The sequence below is a fragment of the Oryctolagus cuniculus genome, chromosome 14, assembly GCF_051225735.1.
Source record: "Oryctolagus cuniculus isolate XC-2025 breed Fujian yellow rabbit chromosome 14, ASM5122573v1, whole genome shotgun sequence".
Taxonomy (NCBI): domain Eukaryota; kingdom Metazoa; phylum Chordata; class Mammalia; order Lagomorpha; family Leporidae; genus Oryctolagus; species Oryctolagus cuniculus.
The window spans coordinates 25,524,254-25,541,054 of record NC_142880.1 but is presented as its reverse complement, the minus strand read 5'-3'; the positions used below and the strand labels follow the sequence as shown (position 1 = coordinate 25,541,054).

Sequence of the window (16,801 nt, the reverse complement as noted above, 5' to 3'; positions counted from 1 at the left end):
TGATCAAAAGGAAATCTATGCAATGTTCAAAAAAGAACTCAGAGTAATGAGCCTAAGGAAATGTAACGAGATGCAAGAGCAAGCAGACAGTTTAAAAAAGGGAAGAAAAGAATAGATGGCATGAATGAGAAATTCAATGAAGAGATAAGAATCACTGAAAAGAAACAAAAATAAATTTGAGCTGAAAACTTCAATTGATGAAATAAAAAATAAAATTGACAGCTTCAACAAAAAATCAATCAAATGGAAGAAAGAATTTCTGATCTGGTGGACAAGACTTTGTTAACAACGCAGGGAGACAAAAATAAAGAGGCAAGAATTGTAACAAATAAAGAAAACTTATGTGACACATAGAATACCATTAATTGAACAAATATTAGTATTATAGGGATGTCTGAAGGAGAAGAGAAGTAAAAATATGAGAACCTACTAAATAAAGTAATAATTGAAAACCTCCCACATCTTGAAAGAGATATGGACATCCAGATACAGGAAGCTCAAAGAACTGCAGCCAGATTTAACCAAAAAAAGATCTTGTCCCAGGCATTTTATAGTCAAATTGCCAAAAGCTAAGGGTAAGTAGAGAATCCCAACGACAGTGAGAGAAAAACACCAAGTTACATATTAAGGGAAAATAAATTAGACTAACAGCAGACTTTTCAGCAGAAATCTAGCAGACCAGAAGAGAGTGGGATTATATAATTAATATCTAAAAAGAAAAACTTTTAAACAAACAATATTATATCCAGCAAAATTATCATTTAAAAGTGAAGAAGAAATAAAGTATTTCCTAGAGAATAAAAAACCAAGACAATTCATTACCAGATCAGCCTTACAAGAATTCCTGAAGGGAGTCCTACAGTAAAAGTGAACATGAAAATGCATACAGTACTAAATTCACTGGCAACGCAGACATAATCAATAATGAATCAACAAAATGACAGGAGTTAGTTCTTATCTGTTAATATTTTGTTTGTTTTTTGTTTTTGGGACAGGCAGAGTTAGACAGTGAGAGAGAGACAGAGACAAAGGTCTTCCTTCCGTTGGTTCAACCCCAAAATGGCCACTACGGCCAGCACACTGTACTGATCCGAAGCCAGGAGCCAGGTGCTTCTCCTGGTCTCCCATGCGGGTGCAGGGCCCAAGTACTTGGGCCATCCTCCTCTGTACTCCCAGGCCAAAGCAGAGAGCTGGCCTGGAAGAGGAGCAACCGGGACAGAATCCGGCGCCCCAACCGGGATTAGAACTCAGGGTGCCGGTGCTGCAGGTAGAGGATTAGCCAAGTGAGCCACGGCGCTGGTCTTTATCTGTTAATATTAATGCTGAACTTAAGTGGACTAAATTCCCCAGTCAGAAGATATAGGGTTGGCTAAGTAGATATACAAACAAAATTGAACTTTATGCTGCCTACAAGAAGCTCACTTCACAGGTAAAAATTTACATAGCCTGAAAGTGAAGGGCAAGAAAAAGATATACCATGCAGATGGAAACCAAAAACAAGCAGCATAGGTATATTCCTATCAGATTAAACAAATTTTAACTCCAAAACTGTAAAAAAAAAAAAGTAGGACATTATATGTTGATTACAAGATAATTCTGCAAGAATATATAACAATCATAAATATATATGTACTCAACATAAAGCCATTCAATTACTGCAAATATTATTAGACCTTAAGAGAGAAACAGCCTCCAATACTGTAATAGTAGGGGACTTTAACACCCACTGACATCAATAGACAGATCATCCAGATAGGAAATCAACAAAGATAAATCAGATTTGAACTATACTATTGAGCAACTGGACCAAACAGAAATTAAAGAATATTTCACCCAACAGCTACAGAATATACATTCTTCTCATCAGCATATGGAACATTTTCTAGGACAAACCACATAATAAGACACAAATCAATTCTTAATAAATTTGTAATAGACTGAAATTAAACCACAAGGAATAAACCTAGAAATCAACAAGAATAATAGAAAATTTCTAGATACATAGAAATTAAATAACATGTTCTTGAACGACCAAGGGATCACTCAAGAAATTAAAAATGAAATAAAAAATTTCTTGGAACAAATGAAAACACAACACATCGAACATGGGATACAGCAAAACAGAACGAAGAAGTTTATAGCAGTTAAGTGCTTACTAAAAAAGAGAAGTCTCAAACAATGATCTAAAGATGCATCTCGAGTACTTAGGAAAAACAAACCCCAAATCAGCAAGAGATGAGAAATAAGTATCAGAGCTAAATAAATGAAACTGAAACAACAACAACAAAAAAAAGAGCAACAGTATGAAAAGTCTAGTCTTTTGAGAAAATAGACAAATCTTCAGACTAACAAGAAAAAAAAACTCATACAATATTAGAGATCAAAAAGGAGACACTACAACAAAAGAACATAAAAACACAGGACTAATATGCAGAATATTTCAGCAACTTAAAAAACTCAACAACAAAATAACCAATCCTATTAAGAAATGGTCAAAGGACCTGAGTAGACACTTCTCAAATGAAATAAATATGGCCAATAAATTTGTAAAAAAATGTTCGATGTAACTAGTCATCAGAAAAGTACAAATCAAAACCACAATGAGATACCATCTTACCCCTGTCAGAACGGCTAGCATTTTTTTTTTTTTTTTTTTTGACAGGCAGAGTGGACAGTGAGAGAGACAGGGAGAAAGGTCTTCCTTTACCGTTGGTTCACCCTCCAATGGCCGCTGCAGCCAGTGTACCACGCTGATCCGAAGCCAGGAGCCAGGTGCTTCTCCTGGTCTCCCATGTGGGTGCAGGGCCCAAGCACTTGGGCCATCCTCCACTGCACTCCCGGGCCACAGCAGAGAGCTGGCTGAAAGACGGGCAACTGGGACAGAATCCGGCGCCCCGACCGGGACTAGAGCCTGGTGTGCCGGCATCGCAGGCAGAGGATTAGCCTATTTAGCTGTGGCGCTGGCCCAGAATGGCTAGTATTAAAGACAGAAACAAATGATGCAAATGCAAATTAATGTAGTCATTGTGCAAAACATCAGATTGGTTTAAAAAATCTAGAAATGGAACTGTCATATAATCCAGCAGTTCCACTATTGGGTAAATACCAAGAAAACATGAACTTACTGTATCAAAGTGATACAGTGGTTGGGCCGGCGCCGCGGCTCACTAGGCTAATCCTCCGCCTAGCGGCGCCGGCACACCGGGTTCTAGTCCCAGTCGGGGCACTGGATTCTGTCCCGGTTGCCCCTCTTCCAGGCCAGCTCTCTGCTGTGGCCAGGGAGTGCAGTGGAGGATGGCCCAGGTGCTTGGGCCCTGCACCCCATGGGAGACCAGGATAAGTACCTGGCTCCTGCCATCGGATCAGCGCGGTGCGCCGGCCACAGCGGCCATTGGAGGGTGAACCAATGGCAAAAGGAAGACCTTTCTCTCTGTCTCTCTCTCTCACTGTCCACTCTGCCTGTCAAAAAATAAAAAATAAATAAATAAAAAACAAAGTGATACAGTGGCACTGTTCACAATATCCAAAATACAAAATCAACAAAGGTATTCATCAATAAATAAATGGATAAAGAAACTGTAGTACACATACACAATGGAATACTATTCAGCTACTTAAATGAAATGCTGTCATCTACAGCAAAATGGATGGAACCTGAAGACATCGGGTTGAGCAAAAAAAAAAATGGAGAAAAACAAAAACATCACACATTCTCCATTTTATGCAGGAGCTAAAATTAAACAATAGAAAACTGAATCTCAATACAGAAAGTTGTCTACTAGAGGCTGGGCCGGGTGAGAGGGATAAAAGGAGTTTGGATACAACAAAATAGGGAAGCTGGGTGTGGTTTATTAAATGTGACAAATACAGCAATATGAGATGTTAAGAGGGCAGAGGGAGGAGGGGAAAACTTTGTATTACCATTTCACAATTTTTGTTTTGTGAATTTGAAATTATTTTGAAAAAACAAAGTTAAAAAGAATTTAATGAAATATTTGTATACAAACCACTCCTCCAAAATAGGGCACTCTCTAATTTTATGAAGCTAGCATAATCCTGACACTGAAAACAAAGACATAATAACAAGGCAAAAAAAGGAATGGGCAACCTAATTCAAAAGCATAGACACAAAACTAATGAAAAATATTAGCAAACTAAAATCAGCAATATATTAAAAATATTTAAAAAGTTAGGCTTATTCTAGGACCCACATTAGGTTCACATTCAACTTATTCTATGATGGTACCAGATAACAGATATTATAAAATTCAATAAATTTTACAATTAAAATCTCTTAGCTAAATAGGAACAGAATGGAATTTCCTTATTTTGAAAAATTTCCCTGCTAAAAATCAACCAGAAAACTTCATAATTAATGAATAAATATTAAAAGTTTTCCTCTGAGAATATGGGCAAGAAAAGAAATGCTATTATTACTTAATATTGTTTTGAGAGCTTTAAGTATTGAAATAAGGAAAGAAAACAAATTTAAAAAGATTGTAAAGGAAGAAAAAAATCCTATGGGTAATCAAAAGATCCAGTTAAATTACCTGCTGAAACAGCAGGTAAAGCAGCCACCGGCAGTGCCAGCATCCCATATAGGTGAGTTTGAGACCCAGCTGGATCAGAAGTGGAGCAGCCAGAACTCGAACCAGCATCCATACAGGATGCCAGCACTGCAGGCAGCGGCTTTACAATTGCTACACCACAGCGCTGGTCCCTGATCTACTTTCAATCCAGCTCTCTGTTATGGCTTGGTAAAGCAGTAGAAGATGGCCCAAGTGCTTTGGCCCCTGCACCCACGTGGTAGACCTGGAAAATCTCCTGGCTCCTGGCTTCAGATCAGCCCAGTTCTGGCCATTGCAGCCATTTGAGGAATAAACCAGCAGATGGAAGATCTCTCTCTCTCTCTGCCTCTGCTCTCCGTTACTCTGCTTTTCAAATAAATACATAAATCTTTAAAAAATGATTTTTACATATTTAAAGGTTATCCTGAAAAACAAAAAACAAAACCCTGCAACAGAGATCACATGGTCATTTATGGAAAAAGTCTGCCAACTCTAAAATAGAACACTACACTATGTAAACAGTCAACAGTCAACAATATGGACAAGCTTCACAAATATAATACACAGCAGACATAAAACACACACAGAATTATCAGTACTGCCACTATGGAAAACAGCACCTAGGCTGTTCAAAAACTAGAACTAGAACTACCCACAAAATCCAGCAATCCCACTACTGGGTATATATATCCAAATGCAATGGAACCAGCATGTCTAAGACATACATGAACTTCCATGACTATTACATATGACGTCACTCAGATGTGACATCTACAAAAGCTGAACTCAATAGAATAGACAGAGTAGAATGGTGGTTGCCAGCGTCAGGAGCAGGAAGTGCTTAGACAGATATTGGTCAAAGGATATAAAATTTCAGTTAGAAGGAATAAGTCAAAGAGATATATTGTACAACTTAATAACTATAGTTAATAGCAATGTATTTTAATTTTAAAAATCAATAAGAAAGTAGATTGTATTCTCACCACAAAAAATAAGTATGTGAAGTAATACATATACTAAATAACTCATTTTAGCCAATCCATAATGTATGTATGTTTCAAAATATCACATTATGCAAAAACAATTATGTACAATTTTCAGTTGTCATTTAAAATAAAAAAACTTTTTTAAAAAGAGAGCTAAAATCTAAAAATGATACCATGATGGTTAGAGAGGTATACAAGTCCAAAATAGTATTCTGGACTATAAGACTATAGCTCTGAGACTATAGCTGTTTCTAGGAGATGGAGAATGTGTTGCAACTGAGAAAGGGCATTCAGGAGCCAGGGTTGTTCCAATATTTTTTTTTTTTTTTAACCTGGATGGTGAGTATTTGTGTTTGAAAATAAAGTAAGCACTTAATTTGTTTTATGTACTTTTCTCTGTGCATGTAATGGTTCCAATATAAAAGTTTGCCAAGACCCACCTTTTCATAGTCTTCAGCAGTAAAATCTCTGTCTTTCTGAAGTATTTCGTGAAGCCTTGCTTTCACACGTTGCTGACAACTGCTCAAAGAGTCACTATCACTATCCAAAAGACCATTCATGTTTGCACTTTTTACCATCTGAACAAGAATGGGAGTAAGCTCTCCTTCTAGAGCTAACAGCCCCTAGATGTATTAAATATAAACAGCACAGGTTAAAAGACAGTATGCAAAATAACAAAATCATAATAACTATTGTTACATGATAAATTTTATAATGCAAAGCAATAAATAAGCATTAGTTAATAATATAGTTGTGACTGCCATTTTAGAGTTTTTAGTTAAAAGTTCCAAGTAAAAATCTTTTATAATTAAATAGTAGATGAAAATTTAAACAACCACTTATATTTATTTATACCTTTGCAAAAGCAGCTGCAGTCATCTGTACCCGTCCTTCGTCAGAAGCATAAATTTTGAGGTCATGTCGGTAGGTGCTATGTAATCTAAGTAAACCACAACCAGGAAACCCTGCATAATCTCCTGAAAATAAATCCTCAAATCACTTAAGCTATATTTTTATCTCATTGTATTTCTATATTTTATAATAGCACAAAGTAAATGAAGATTTGAAAAAATACAATATAAAATTAATCAATTTAAAGAAAATACAAGATTTACCTTGACCTCCAGGATACATACACCTGAAAGCTCTTCCAAGTTCTTCAGCCTGGACTCTGCCTGCAGGAGTTAATTCTCCTCCCCATTTTAGAACCAGAAGCAAGGACGGTTCTTCTCTTCGGCTGTCTAGAATACATGTGAAAATGTTTTTCTTTAAGTAGATATTCCCTAACATTAACTTCTTCTCTATGCTCTTCTCTGCAGTGGAAATTGGCCCAAAAGAAAACAAAAGGCTTTATTTCTTGACTGTGCTTATCTTTGCAGGCTGTAGTTTCTATCAGGAATATCCCTTAGTCTACATGTTAAAATGTTACTGAAATTTTAAAATCTCTTCTATACTTTACGAAGAAGGCTCTTAACTTTCTGGAGGAAAGTACTGCTTCTCTCTTTTCTGTTCTTAGTGATTTAGCCAATATACGTAATTTAGTTGCTCTACTATCAGCTAGATTAAGAGTTCTTTTATCTGTCCTCATATCAAGTGCCTTCGGGAGTGCTGTGGCATCAAAGGAAATTTATGCTAGCTGAGGTGAAGAAGATATACAGGTTATGATGGGCAATCAGTGATTTGCATAATTTTTCAGAAAACATGCAATGATGGAGACCAGCATTTATTTTAATTAAAATTTTATGCAAACAACAAAATGTAGTCATGGGCAACTTTTAAAATTTGGAATTGTGGAACCTCTCTACATCCCAAATCACAGATTTCTGTCAGATGAGAGATATAATAAATTCATGAATTTCTGTACTTAATTCTGACCTGCAAATTTATCTTGGTTTCAAGACCTGTGTTACATTTTGGAAAAAGAGGTAATTTAAAAATGAGCATCTAGGCACTAAAAGAATTTAATGGTGACTCATTATAAGTGACAGAAACTCACCTTTCCCTTGGGCATGCTAGCAGTTGCATGAGTGAACTTTACCAAGCTGGCCAATACCAGCTTCATGTTAGGAAGGACTGTTACTGATTTTGTAAAAAGTATATTTGTTTATGGAACATTTTTTATTATAAACACTGATAAAGGAAATTAACCTGTATTGGTACTAATCACAAAATGTGATGAGAGCAATATATTAAATGATAATATGCAACATTAATATACTCAAAGTTGTTTTTACATTTAAGATAACCATTCGTTTACTTCTATTTTTGTCACTAGAAACAAAGCCATTGTGAATACTCTAAAGATCAATCTTTCTATGAACATATCTACTTCCTTGGGATAGATTCTTGTAAGTAAAATTAAGTTCAAAGCATAGGAAATTTAGTTAAAGTTTTTCTTTTGTTGAAATTCATTTTCAAAAAGTTGTACAATTTATACTTCTACCAGTGGTCTGAAATCCTGTTGCAATGCACGCTTGTCAGCATTCTTTATTAGCCCTTTGGAAAAGAAAAGAGTAAGAAAACACTATGGCAGTATCAAGTAAGAGACATTATTACAGGTTGAGCTTCCTTCACCTGAAATCTGGAATCCAAAATGTTCCAAAATCTAAAGCTGAAACAATGCCACAAGTGGAAGATTCCATACCATGAAGCTGTTTATTTTGTGCACAAAATTTATAAAGAAATACTATATAAAAATTGACCTCTGAATCGTAAGGCTTAGGCTTATTAGCAGAATGATTTCTACACATCCAAGGAACATGAAATTACTGGACAGGGGAGAGAATGCCTTGAGAAAGTGTGACAGCTTGATCATTTTGCCACTGGCTGTGGTGCCTTCTGCTACCTTTGGACTTCAGCTGAAAGGACAGAAATGCTGATACTCAATTTCCATTGATGTCATTCTCATAACTCCCTCGGGAATAATAAGACCTGGCATTTTAATACATTAGAATTCCTACATGTATCTCCTGCAACAAATTTCACAAAGCAACCTGAAACCTTAGAAATACCTTTCTAGGAGCCATTTGAAGTAGAATCTATTTCAATGTCTTTCACTCTAATTTCTAATTTTGCACTTGGCCACTTAGTACTTCATATTGTTTGCTTCATTCAAAGTCTTTTGGAACTCACCCAAATAGCGTTAGGCACTTACTAAAACATGGTACTATATCATCTACAAGCTATGTGTATAAGGTATATATGAAACATTAATGAATTTTGTGTTATACTTGGATCCTTTTCTCAAGATAACTCAGGTATAGGGTGACTATTCCAAAATCTGAAAAAAATCCAAAATTTGAAAGACTTCTGGTAAAGGACACTAAACTTGCATTACCGTATCATCATGATTTTACTAGCCAACTTCATTTCTTTTCTTGAGATGACATCATTAACTCCTGCCCATTTTTCTTTGAAAAGGTAAATAAATTTTTGGATTCATGTATAGACTGCTCTTAGGAGATCAATCTTAATTTAAATGCTTGTTCTGGTTTATTAGGTGGAGAAAAATATCAACTTATTTTTAGAAACACATTGATTCTTTTTTCTTATAGTCCTTGGATATTTGAGTTTTCTTCCTGTTTATCATTTTTTAGAAACACATCGATTGTGTATTTTTCATATAGTCTTTGGGTATTTGTTGAGCTTTATCTTCCTGTATATTCTGCCAACCCCTATTAAAGGAAGAAGAAGGGCCCAATAAAGAACACTATCTAAATAGTATTTGAAACAATCCCAGAGTAAAAGGGAAGTCCTAAGAAGTTTTCAAAATAATAAAAGCTACCCTGAACTTAAAAGATAAAGATCAAAATCTATCCTTTAGGATAGAAGGCATAGTTAACAAAATTCCACTTTATTTATTTATTTATTTAACACGCTTATCCCTAAACTGTTAAGCAGTAGGTGACCCAAAGGTAGTCAACAATGAATAGTGAGTCAATGTATATACGTAAAATCCAGCAAGCATTAAGAATGACATACCTTCCTCTTCACTAGATGTTTTAGGACAACCATGAGGGAGGTAAGTCAGCTGAACCTTACGATTTATTCCAGAAAAATGGCCATACCTGAGAAATAAAAGAGCAAGCAAAACAGACAATAGTAAGTAACTACTGATATGATTTCCTAAAGAAAAACTAAAAACTATGTGGAGAAAAATCAATTCACACACAATAATATATCTTGCTATTTGTAACTGCCTTACTGAATTCAAAATTGCCTAGCAGAGAATGTGTAGTCATTCTAAGCACATTAAAAACAAGGTACAGAGGCCTGGTTATAAAGATACTGATGAGGTTGCCTGCATCCCATACTGGTCTCAGCCCTGCTCCTGATTCCATCTTCTGGCTAATATGCACTCTGGGAGGCAACAAGCAAGTTACTGGTTCATGTTCCTGCTACCCATGGAGCAAACATGGATTGACTTTTCCATTCCTGGCTTCAGCATGGCCCAGCCGCAAGCACTGTGGGCATTTGGGTTGTGAACATGTGGATGGGAGCTCATTAACTATCTGTCTCTTTGTCTCTCTGAGTCCGTCAAATAAATAAATAAAACCATATACCTTCTTCTTTTAAACAAAAGTTAGCAAATCCTAAAGACATTATAAAGTGCAGAAATATATGAAAATATAAATGTATACATGTCTAAAAAGTATAGGAAATCAGATTATATGTGGTCAAATATGTAAATATTTAATAAGAATACTGTTGTTAAGAATACCGGTGGGGGTTCTAGTCCCAGTCAGGGCGCCGGATTCTGTCCCGGTTGCCCCTCTTCCAGGCCAGCTCTCTGCTGTGGCCAGGGAGTGCAGTGGAAGATGGCCCAAGTGCTTGGGCCCTGCACCCCATGGGAGACCAGGAAAAGCACCTGGCTCCTGCCTTCGGATCAGCGCGATGCGCCGGCCGCAGCGCACCGGCCGTGGCGGCCATTGGAGGGTGAACCAACGGCAAAGGAAGACCTTTCTCCCTGTCTCTCTCTCACTGTCCACTCTGCCTGTCAAAAAATAAAATTAAATTAAAAAAAAAGAATACTGGTGGATGAAAGTTTAACTTGATTTAAGCACAGTTCAGACCTTTTTTATTTAAATGGCATTGAATCTGTGGTCACATTAGCAATGTAGTGTTCATTAGAACAAGTACTTCCTGGGAAACCCAAATCTGATATTCTTTTTTAATCGCATTCAAATTAAAATTAAAACTAAAACAATAACCTTCAATACAACAATCTGACAATGGTTTTTCACTCATTCCTCCTTAGCTACAGTGGTAGAGAGCCAAAGGATCACTGCAGGAAATTACAATGGAAAGTCACACATATAAACAGAGAGAACTGCCAGCAGTTTACAACTCAGGGTTTCAAAAAGATACTTACATTTCTAGTACCGTCTTAAGTTGTTCAAGTTTTGACTTGTTTTCTTCAATTTCAGAATCATTATTTTGCCCCAGCTCTGTAAGAAGTTGCCTTGCAATATCTAGCACCTCCTATAAAAATAAATTAATAAAGAATTGAATTTTCATGTAATTTCACCACTGAAAATTTAAAAGTCAACAAGAGAGCAAATATACTCACCTGTAATTGTTTTGGCTTTTTGAGTTTTAATTTCCCTGATTTATATCCATCACACTTTTCAAAGAGGTCAAAAAATCTTATAAAAAAAAGGACAGAGCAATGTTAGTCATTTGCAATCATTAATGTCACTACCATACATTTAAACTAGTAAATAACAATTAGTGATAGATATGAGACCAGAACTCAAGGTCTATGGTTCCCAGTACTGTGCATCCTTGCTTACTACACCACATAGCTCCTCTAAAGTTTATTAATAAAATTTAGTACTTTCCTAAACCATATCTAATAATCATATTAATTTTAAATGATTTCTAAAGGTGGAAAGTGAATGCTAAATTATTATATTTTTTGAAATCACTGCATATGCATTAAAAAACATCTACGTTCTACTTCAATACCTACTTAATGACTCAGGTTTTCAAATTATATATTCCCCAAATCAAACACTGAATAGAAGTAACAGGAACTTTCATCCTAATTTTCTCTAGAAGGTTGACAGGTTAGTGACTATAAGAATGCAACTCAAGAGAATGATAAACCAAGATTAAATAGGATAACTTTATGGCAATAAATAACAGCCAATTCAGATTGATGACACTTATGGATACTGCCAAAATAATGTTTACTACAATACACTATTATTTTAAATGAACTTTGTATGCATTTTTATATGGTTTAGATGTTGATGGCCAAGAAACAGTCAAGGCAAAAGTCTTTCTATATACTATATTAACCAAAAGAGCTTATCACTTTATCAGAAATCTTAAAAGTATATGAGTACTAAATTATTCCACTTAAAACATACTTTTGGTGCCTGACTTCCATTTTCATTTTCTGTTTCGGTGTTCGATCCCCATGACGTATGACAGCTATGACACATCTAAGTTCCATCCTAAAATCAAAAATAAATATATATATATGCCTTGAATTCTCTAAAATGGGTTATGCTGTATAAAATAGATTAATGCAGTATCTAATCATTCATTTAGAGCCATCTTGTATCATTAAAGGTTCTTTCCCATAAAGAACAGAATTTACAGCAATCCAGTCTTAATTTTATTTAATAAATACTTAAAAGAATATAAGAAACTGGAGGGCGGAAGGATAGGTGATATTAAGGTACATAACACTCCTCCAGTGATGTCTATACCAACTCTTCAGATAAAAGGAAATGGGCTCTGATCCCTGAAGTTTATAAAATACAAGCATACTTCAAAGAAGTTCATGCAAAATGGAATTAAAGAAAATTTATTTTGCTGTAAAAAATTATGAAATCCATGCAGTTTTTCAAGACTTAGTTTATGTATTTGAAAGGTAGAGCAACAGAGAGAGAGGGAGAGATTGAGACAGAGATCTTTGTTCCATTTGGTGCCTTCCCCAAATAGCCCCATGGTCAGAGTTGGGCCAGGCTGAGGCCAGGAGCCAAGAGCTTCATCCAAGTCTACCACCTGGGTGGCAGGGGTCTAAGCACTTAGGTCATCATCTGCTGCTTTCTCAGGTGCATTAGCAGGGAGCTAGATCCAAAGTGGAGCAGCCGGGGCTTGAACTGGAGCTCATGTGGGATCTGGTGTCACAGATAGGGGCTTAACTCACCATGCCACAAATGCCAGCCCCATGCAGTTTTTTTATAACACACATTTTTCATAAACTTCCTGAAGACTCTTCATATGCATGGATTTCAAAATTTATTGCACAAAAATAAACATTTTAATTCCATTTGCCATTAACTTTTTCAGGCCCTATAGCATTAGACTGGAATAAACTGAAATTTTATACCAAACAAAATTAATTTTACATGATGGCTGCTTTATTTATATATTTGCTATATTTTGCCCATGCTTACGAAGACAAAATGTTTTAGAAGAATGCTTGAATTAAGAGGTATAATTTAATATTTGCCAAAGTAGGAGCTGCAGAATATACCTCTGCAGGATATTAATAGTTACCGGAATAAATTTTGTGTTAAATAAGTTTGGAAAATGCCACTTTAAAAGTGAGATTAGAGGCTAGCATTGTGACATAGCAGCTAAAGCCGCCGCCTGCAAAGCCAGCATCCCATACAGGTGCCGGTTCGAGACCCGGCTGCTCTACTTCCAATCCAGCTCCCTGGTAATGTGCCTGGGAAAGCACTAGAAAAGGGCCCACATACTTGGACCCCTGCACCCACGTGGGAGACCCAGAGGAAGCTCCTGGCTTCAGATCAGCTCAGCTCCGACTATTGTGGCCATCTGAGAAGTGAACAAGTGGATGGAAGACCTCTCTCTCTCTCTGCCTCGCTGTAACTCTGCCTTTCAAATAAATAAACAAATCTTTAAAAAAAGATTAGTTTTTCCCAGAATCAGGTCTTCCCAGAATACTTCACATGCTAACGTAAATCTGTGAATGTGAATCATTCAGTCAACTCACCTTGTGCTTCAGTGAGTGATTTTCATCAGCAGAACGTCATGAAACACTCTGGTAATACCGGTCTAATTAATTTACCTCAAGATAAAACTTGAGAGTCAAAGTGGTATGACTACTCTGAACCTCTAGGTAAGATACCTGCTAGCACCTCTTTTATTGTTATGCCTTGATTAAGTAGCTCTATAATTATTCAAGCTTATGTCAGGATTGTATTTGTAGCAATATAAAAGTTTTTTATTCTACTGGACTGTTGTAAAAGCATATAATGTATTCATCCATGTTATCCATATGGAGATATACATAGTATTTAACAATTATTCAGGAATTTAATTTTTAACATAATAGCACAGATTTATGGGGAAAACACAAATTTCTAAATGAAAATAATTCAAACTTACATAGTTCCAGATGTAGTTGGTACAATTGGGATATCTTCAGCTTCTAAAGGTATCGACCAGGGAATATGAAATTGCGGAGCAAGCTCTCGCATTACAATATTTCTTCAAGACAAAAAGGAAAAAAAATAGTTTTTTAAAGACAACACTACAGGTTATTTGATGACAAAATGAAATATAAGAGAAACATCAGAGTTGAAATCAAACTATCTCATGATTACATCTCATGTAAAGTAACCTTTGAATCAATCCTAATCAAGAAAAATTGTATCAATAGTTCTAAATTAGTGTATCAGAACACACTAATGGGATGCCATAACTTTGGGATTATTTACTTATTTACTAGTTTTAAAATATAAGTCAACATTGTATTCAGATAAATTACTATAATTACTTCTATCTCATTAGATAAATCCTGGAATCCAAGACTGTCTCCTAAAGGTGGTCACTAATCATTTCTTATCAATTTATTGAACACCTATAAAGCTATTTTAAAAATCATGGTCATCTTTAACAAATCACTAATAGGGTTAACAATGAAAACATAGTTAAGTAATTACTTTTAAATTTTGTTTAAATTTAGCTTTTATTCATTTTAAAATTTACTAAATTGGAGATGTTCAGAAATCTGAGTCATACTGTAAAAGCTGACTCAGTTATTAAATATTTTAAAGTCTAAGTTTTCTTGTTTCATATACTTTGTCTTAAAAAATAATTCTTCCTATGCTTTATACCATCTGCATCAAGGTATAAAGAAAACAGGCTGTTGGGTAGGCCATGGTGGTACACAAGGTTAACCTGTTGCTGGCAATGCTGGAATCTCATAGTTGATTGCCAGTTCAAGTCCCAGCTGCTCCGCTTCCAATGCAGCTCCCTGCTAATGTGCCTAGGAAGGCAGTAGAAAATATCCCAAGGGTGGGTCCCAGACATCCACATGGGAGACCATGATGGAATTATAGGTTCCTGGCTTTGGCCTGGCCTAGCCCAGGCATTGCAGTCAATTGGGGAGTGAACCAATGTATGGAAGATTTTTCCCTCTCTCCTCCTCTGTCATTCTGCCTTTCCAATAAAATAAATCTTTAAAGAAAACAGGCCTAAGAATATAAAAGTGGCATTTATATATGTAATAATTTCTTTTACATTCACTTGACAATCCTATATCTTCAAGTAACACACGCTTGCAGAAACAATGTCATGCCAAAGAATCCTGAATTCCAAATATTTCCATAGCCTAGTTACTTGTTTAATGAATGCTAATTTTCTACCATTAAATAGGAGAATGAAACCTCCTATAACAAATAGATAATAATAAATAACAAAGAGATCAAATCTAACTATAACTATAGAGCAAAACATTGAAGGATATCAATAGTCATGTTACAGCATCTCTAAATCTACAAAGTTAAAATATCTATAAGCCTTCATCTATAACTGATCATAACTCAATGTAACAGGTCTGTGATAACCTGAAGTGTAATACAGGGTCCGGCACAGTATTCGGGGATGTCACCTTAGGAACAGTGATTTTCATTACTCTACGATGCTTACAGGACTTTCATCACTTAATGTTAAAAATCATGTGATTTCTTGGGGCCGGCGCTGTGGTGCAGTGGGTTAACACCCTGGCCTGAAGCACCGGCATCCCATATGGGTGCTGATTCGAGACTCGGCTGCTCCAATTCCGATCCAGCATTCTGCTATTGCCTGGGAATGCAGTAGAAGATGGCCCAATGTGCACCCATGTGGGAGACCCGACAGAAGCTCCTGGCTCCTGGCTTCAGATCGGCGCAGCTCCAGCTGGTGCGGCTAATTGGGGAATGAACCAGCGGATGACTTTCAAATAAATAAATAAATGTATAAAAATGTGATTTCTTAATAACTAGAATGCCAAGTTAAAGAGAAGAAAAACAAATTTTAAAAATTCTTACCCAAGTATTTTTGCACAATCATCATAATACTTCATGGAATTTTTCACAAAACTGAAGCCATTGACATCACAGACATAGGACTGTCCATTGGCCCGTAACAAATCAAAGCCACAAACTGTTTGCTATTTAAAATAAATAACAAACTTTAAAGTTTTTCATTTAAATCATTATGATTCATGCTTTTCCACTTTAATTAGAATATATCAAATTCTAATATGCCTGAAAATGTATTATTATTGCATGCTGATCTACTTCACAGTAAGTAGGAAATGAAAGACATTATGAATTCATAACTTGACTACTCTGAAGACATACATGCTATGATTATTTAAGCTCTTTATCTTGATGTAAATATAAAATAACACATAAGAGATGAGAAAGGACAAAAAATTATATCACAAAGTTTTTCAATTAACATTTAAATAAAAAACAAAAGCAAACTACTTAAAGGCTCTAATTAATAAATTTTACACTAGTAGAAATTTTATCACTGTAGTCCCCCTAATAAAAGGAAAATTTTTAAAGACATATCTCAGAGGAAGTTTCCAATTATCCCTGTAAATCTTTTATGTGCTGACAACCACATGTTTATAACTACCTGTAACAAATTTGCTTTATTTGGGGGAAGAAAATGGTTGAAAGGTATAAATTTCCTGATCTGTTGCTAACAACTTTCTGATCTTTACATTTTATGCTCAAATCATCATGCATTAGGATAACATGATTCCGAGTCGCAGTTTTTGGAATCCTGGCATAGTAAAACATTTCATAGAAATTTATTAAAACATATTTACAGGCTAACATGCCTTCCATGAAAGAGATTCAAATTATTTTTAGAATATAAATTATTTTTTACTTATAACCAGTAATTCTAGTATATTCTGGCCTTTCAATTTTAGATCCAAGGCAAAATTTCATAAAAATAAAATGTGTCCTTTATCGAATGCAAGCT

The 16,801-nt window shown here is 35.5% G+C and overlaps 1 protein-coding gene across 25 annotated transcripts in view; it reads right to left on the bottom strand.

Moving 5' to 3' along the window:
* Positions 1 to 16,801, bottom strand: part of PPIP5K2 (diphosphoinositol pentakisphosphate kinase 2) — an 85,237-nt gene that overhangs the window by 45,724 nt on the left and 22,712 nt on the right. For 17 of the 25 annotated variants that reach the window (XR_016220561.1, XR_016220562.1, XM_051853945.3 and 14 more), the window contains exons 9-17: positions 15,850 to 15,971; positions 13,925 to 14,026; positions 11,929 to 12,015; positions 11,124 to 11,199; positions 10,926 to 11,035; positions 9,536 to 9,621; positions 6,670 to 6,795; positions 6,410 to 6,531; positions 5,995 to 6,177 (exon numbers count right to left, since the gene is read on the bottom strand). Coding sequence is in view for 23 of the 25 variants with exons in the window: in XM_051853945.3 (XP_051709905.2) it covers positions 5,995 to 6,177; positions 6,410 to 6,531; positions 6,670 to 6,795; positions 9,536 to 9,621; positions 10,926 to 11,035; positions 11,124 to 11,199; positions 11,929 to 12,015; positions 13,925 to 14,026; positions 15,850 to 15,971 (1,014 nt within the window). In the remaining 2 variants the exon portion in view is untranslated. The remainder of the gene's footprint in view (positions 1 to 5,994; positions 6,178 to 6,409; positions 6,532 to 6,669; positions 6,796 to 9,535; positions 9,622 to 10,925; positions 11,036 to 11,123; positions 11,200 to 11,928; positions 12,016 to 13,924; positions 14,027 to 15,849; positions 15,972 to 16,801) is intronic. The other 8 variants (XM_089313075.1, XM_089313072.1, XM_017344620.4 and 5 more) reach the window with 1 other exon arrangement.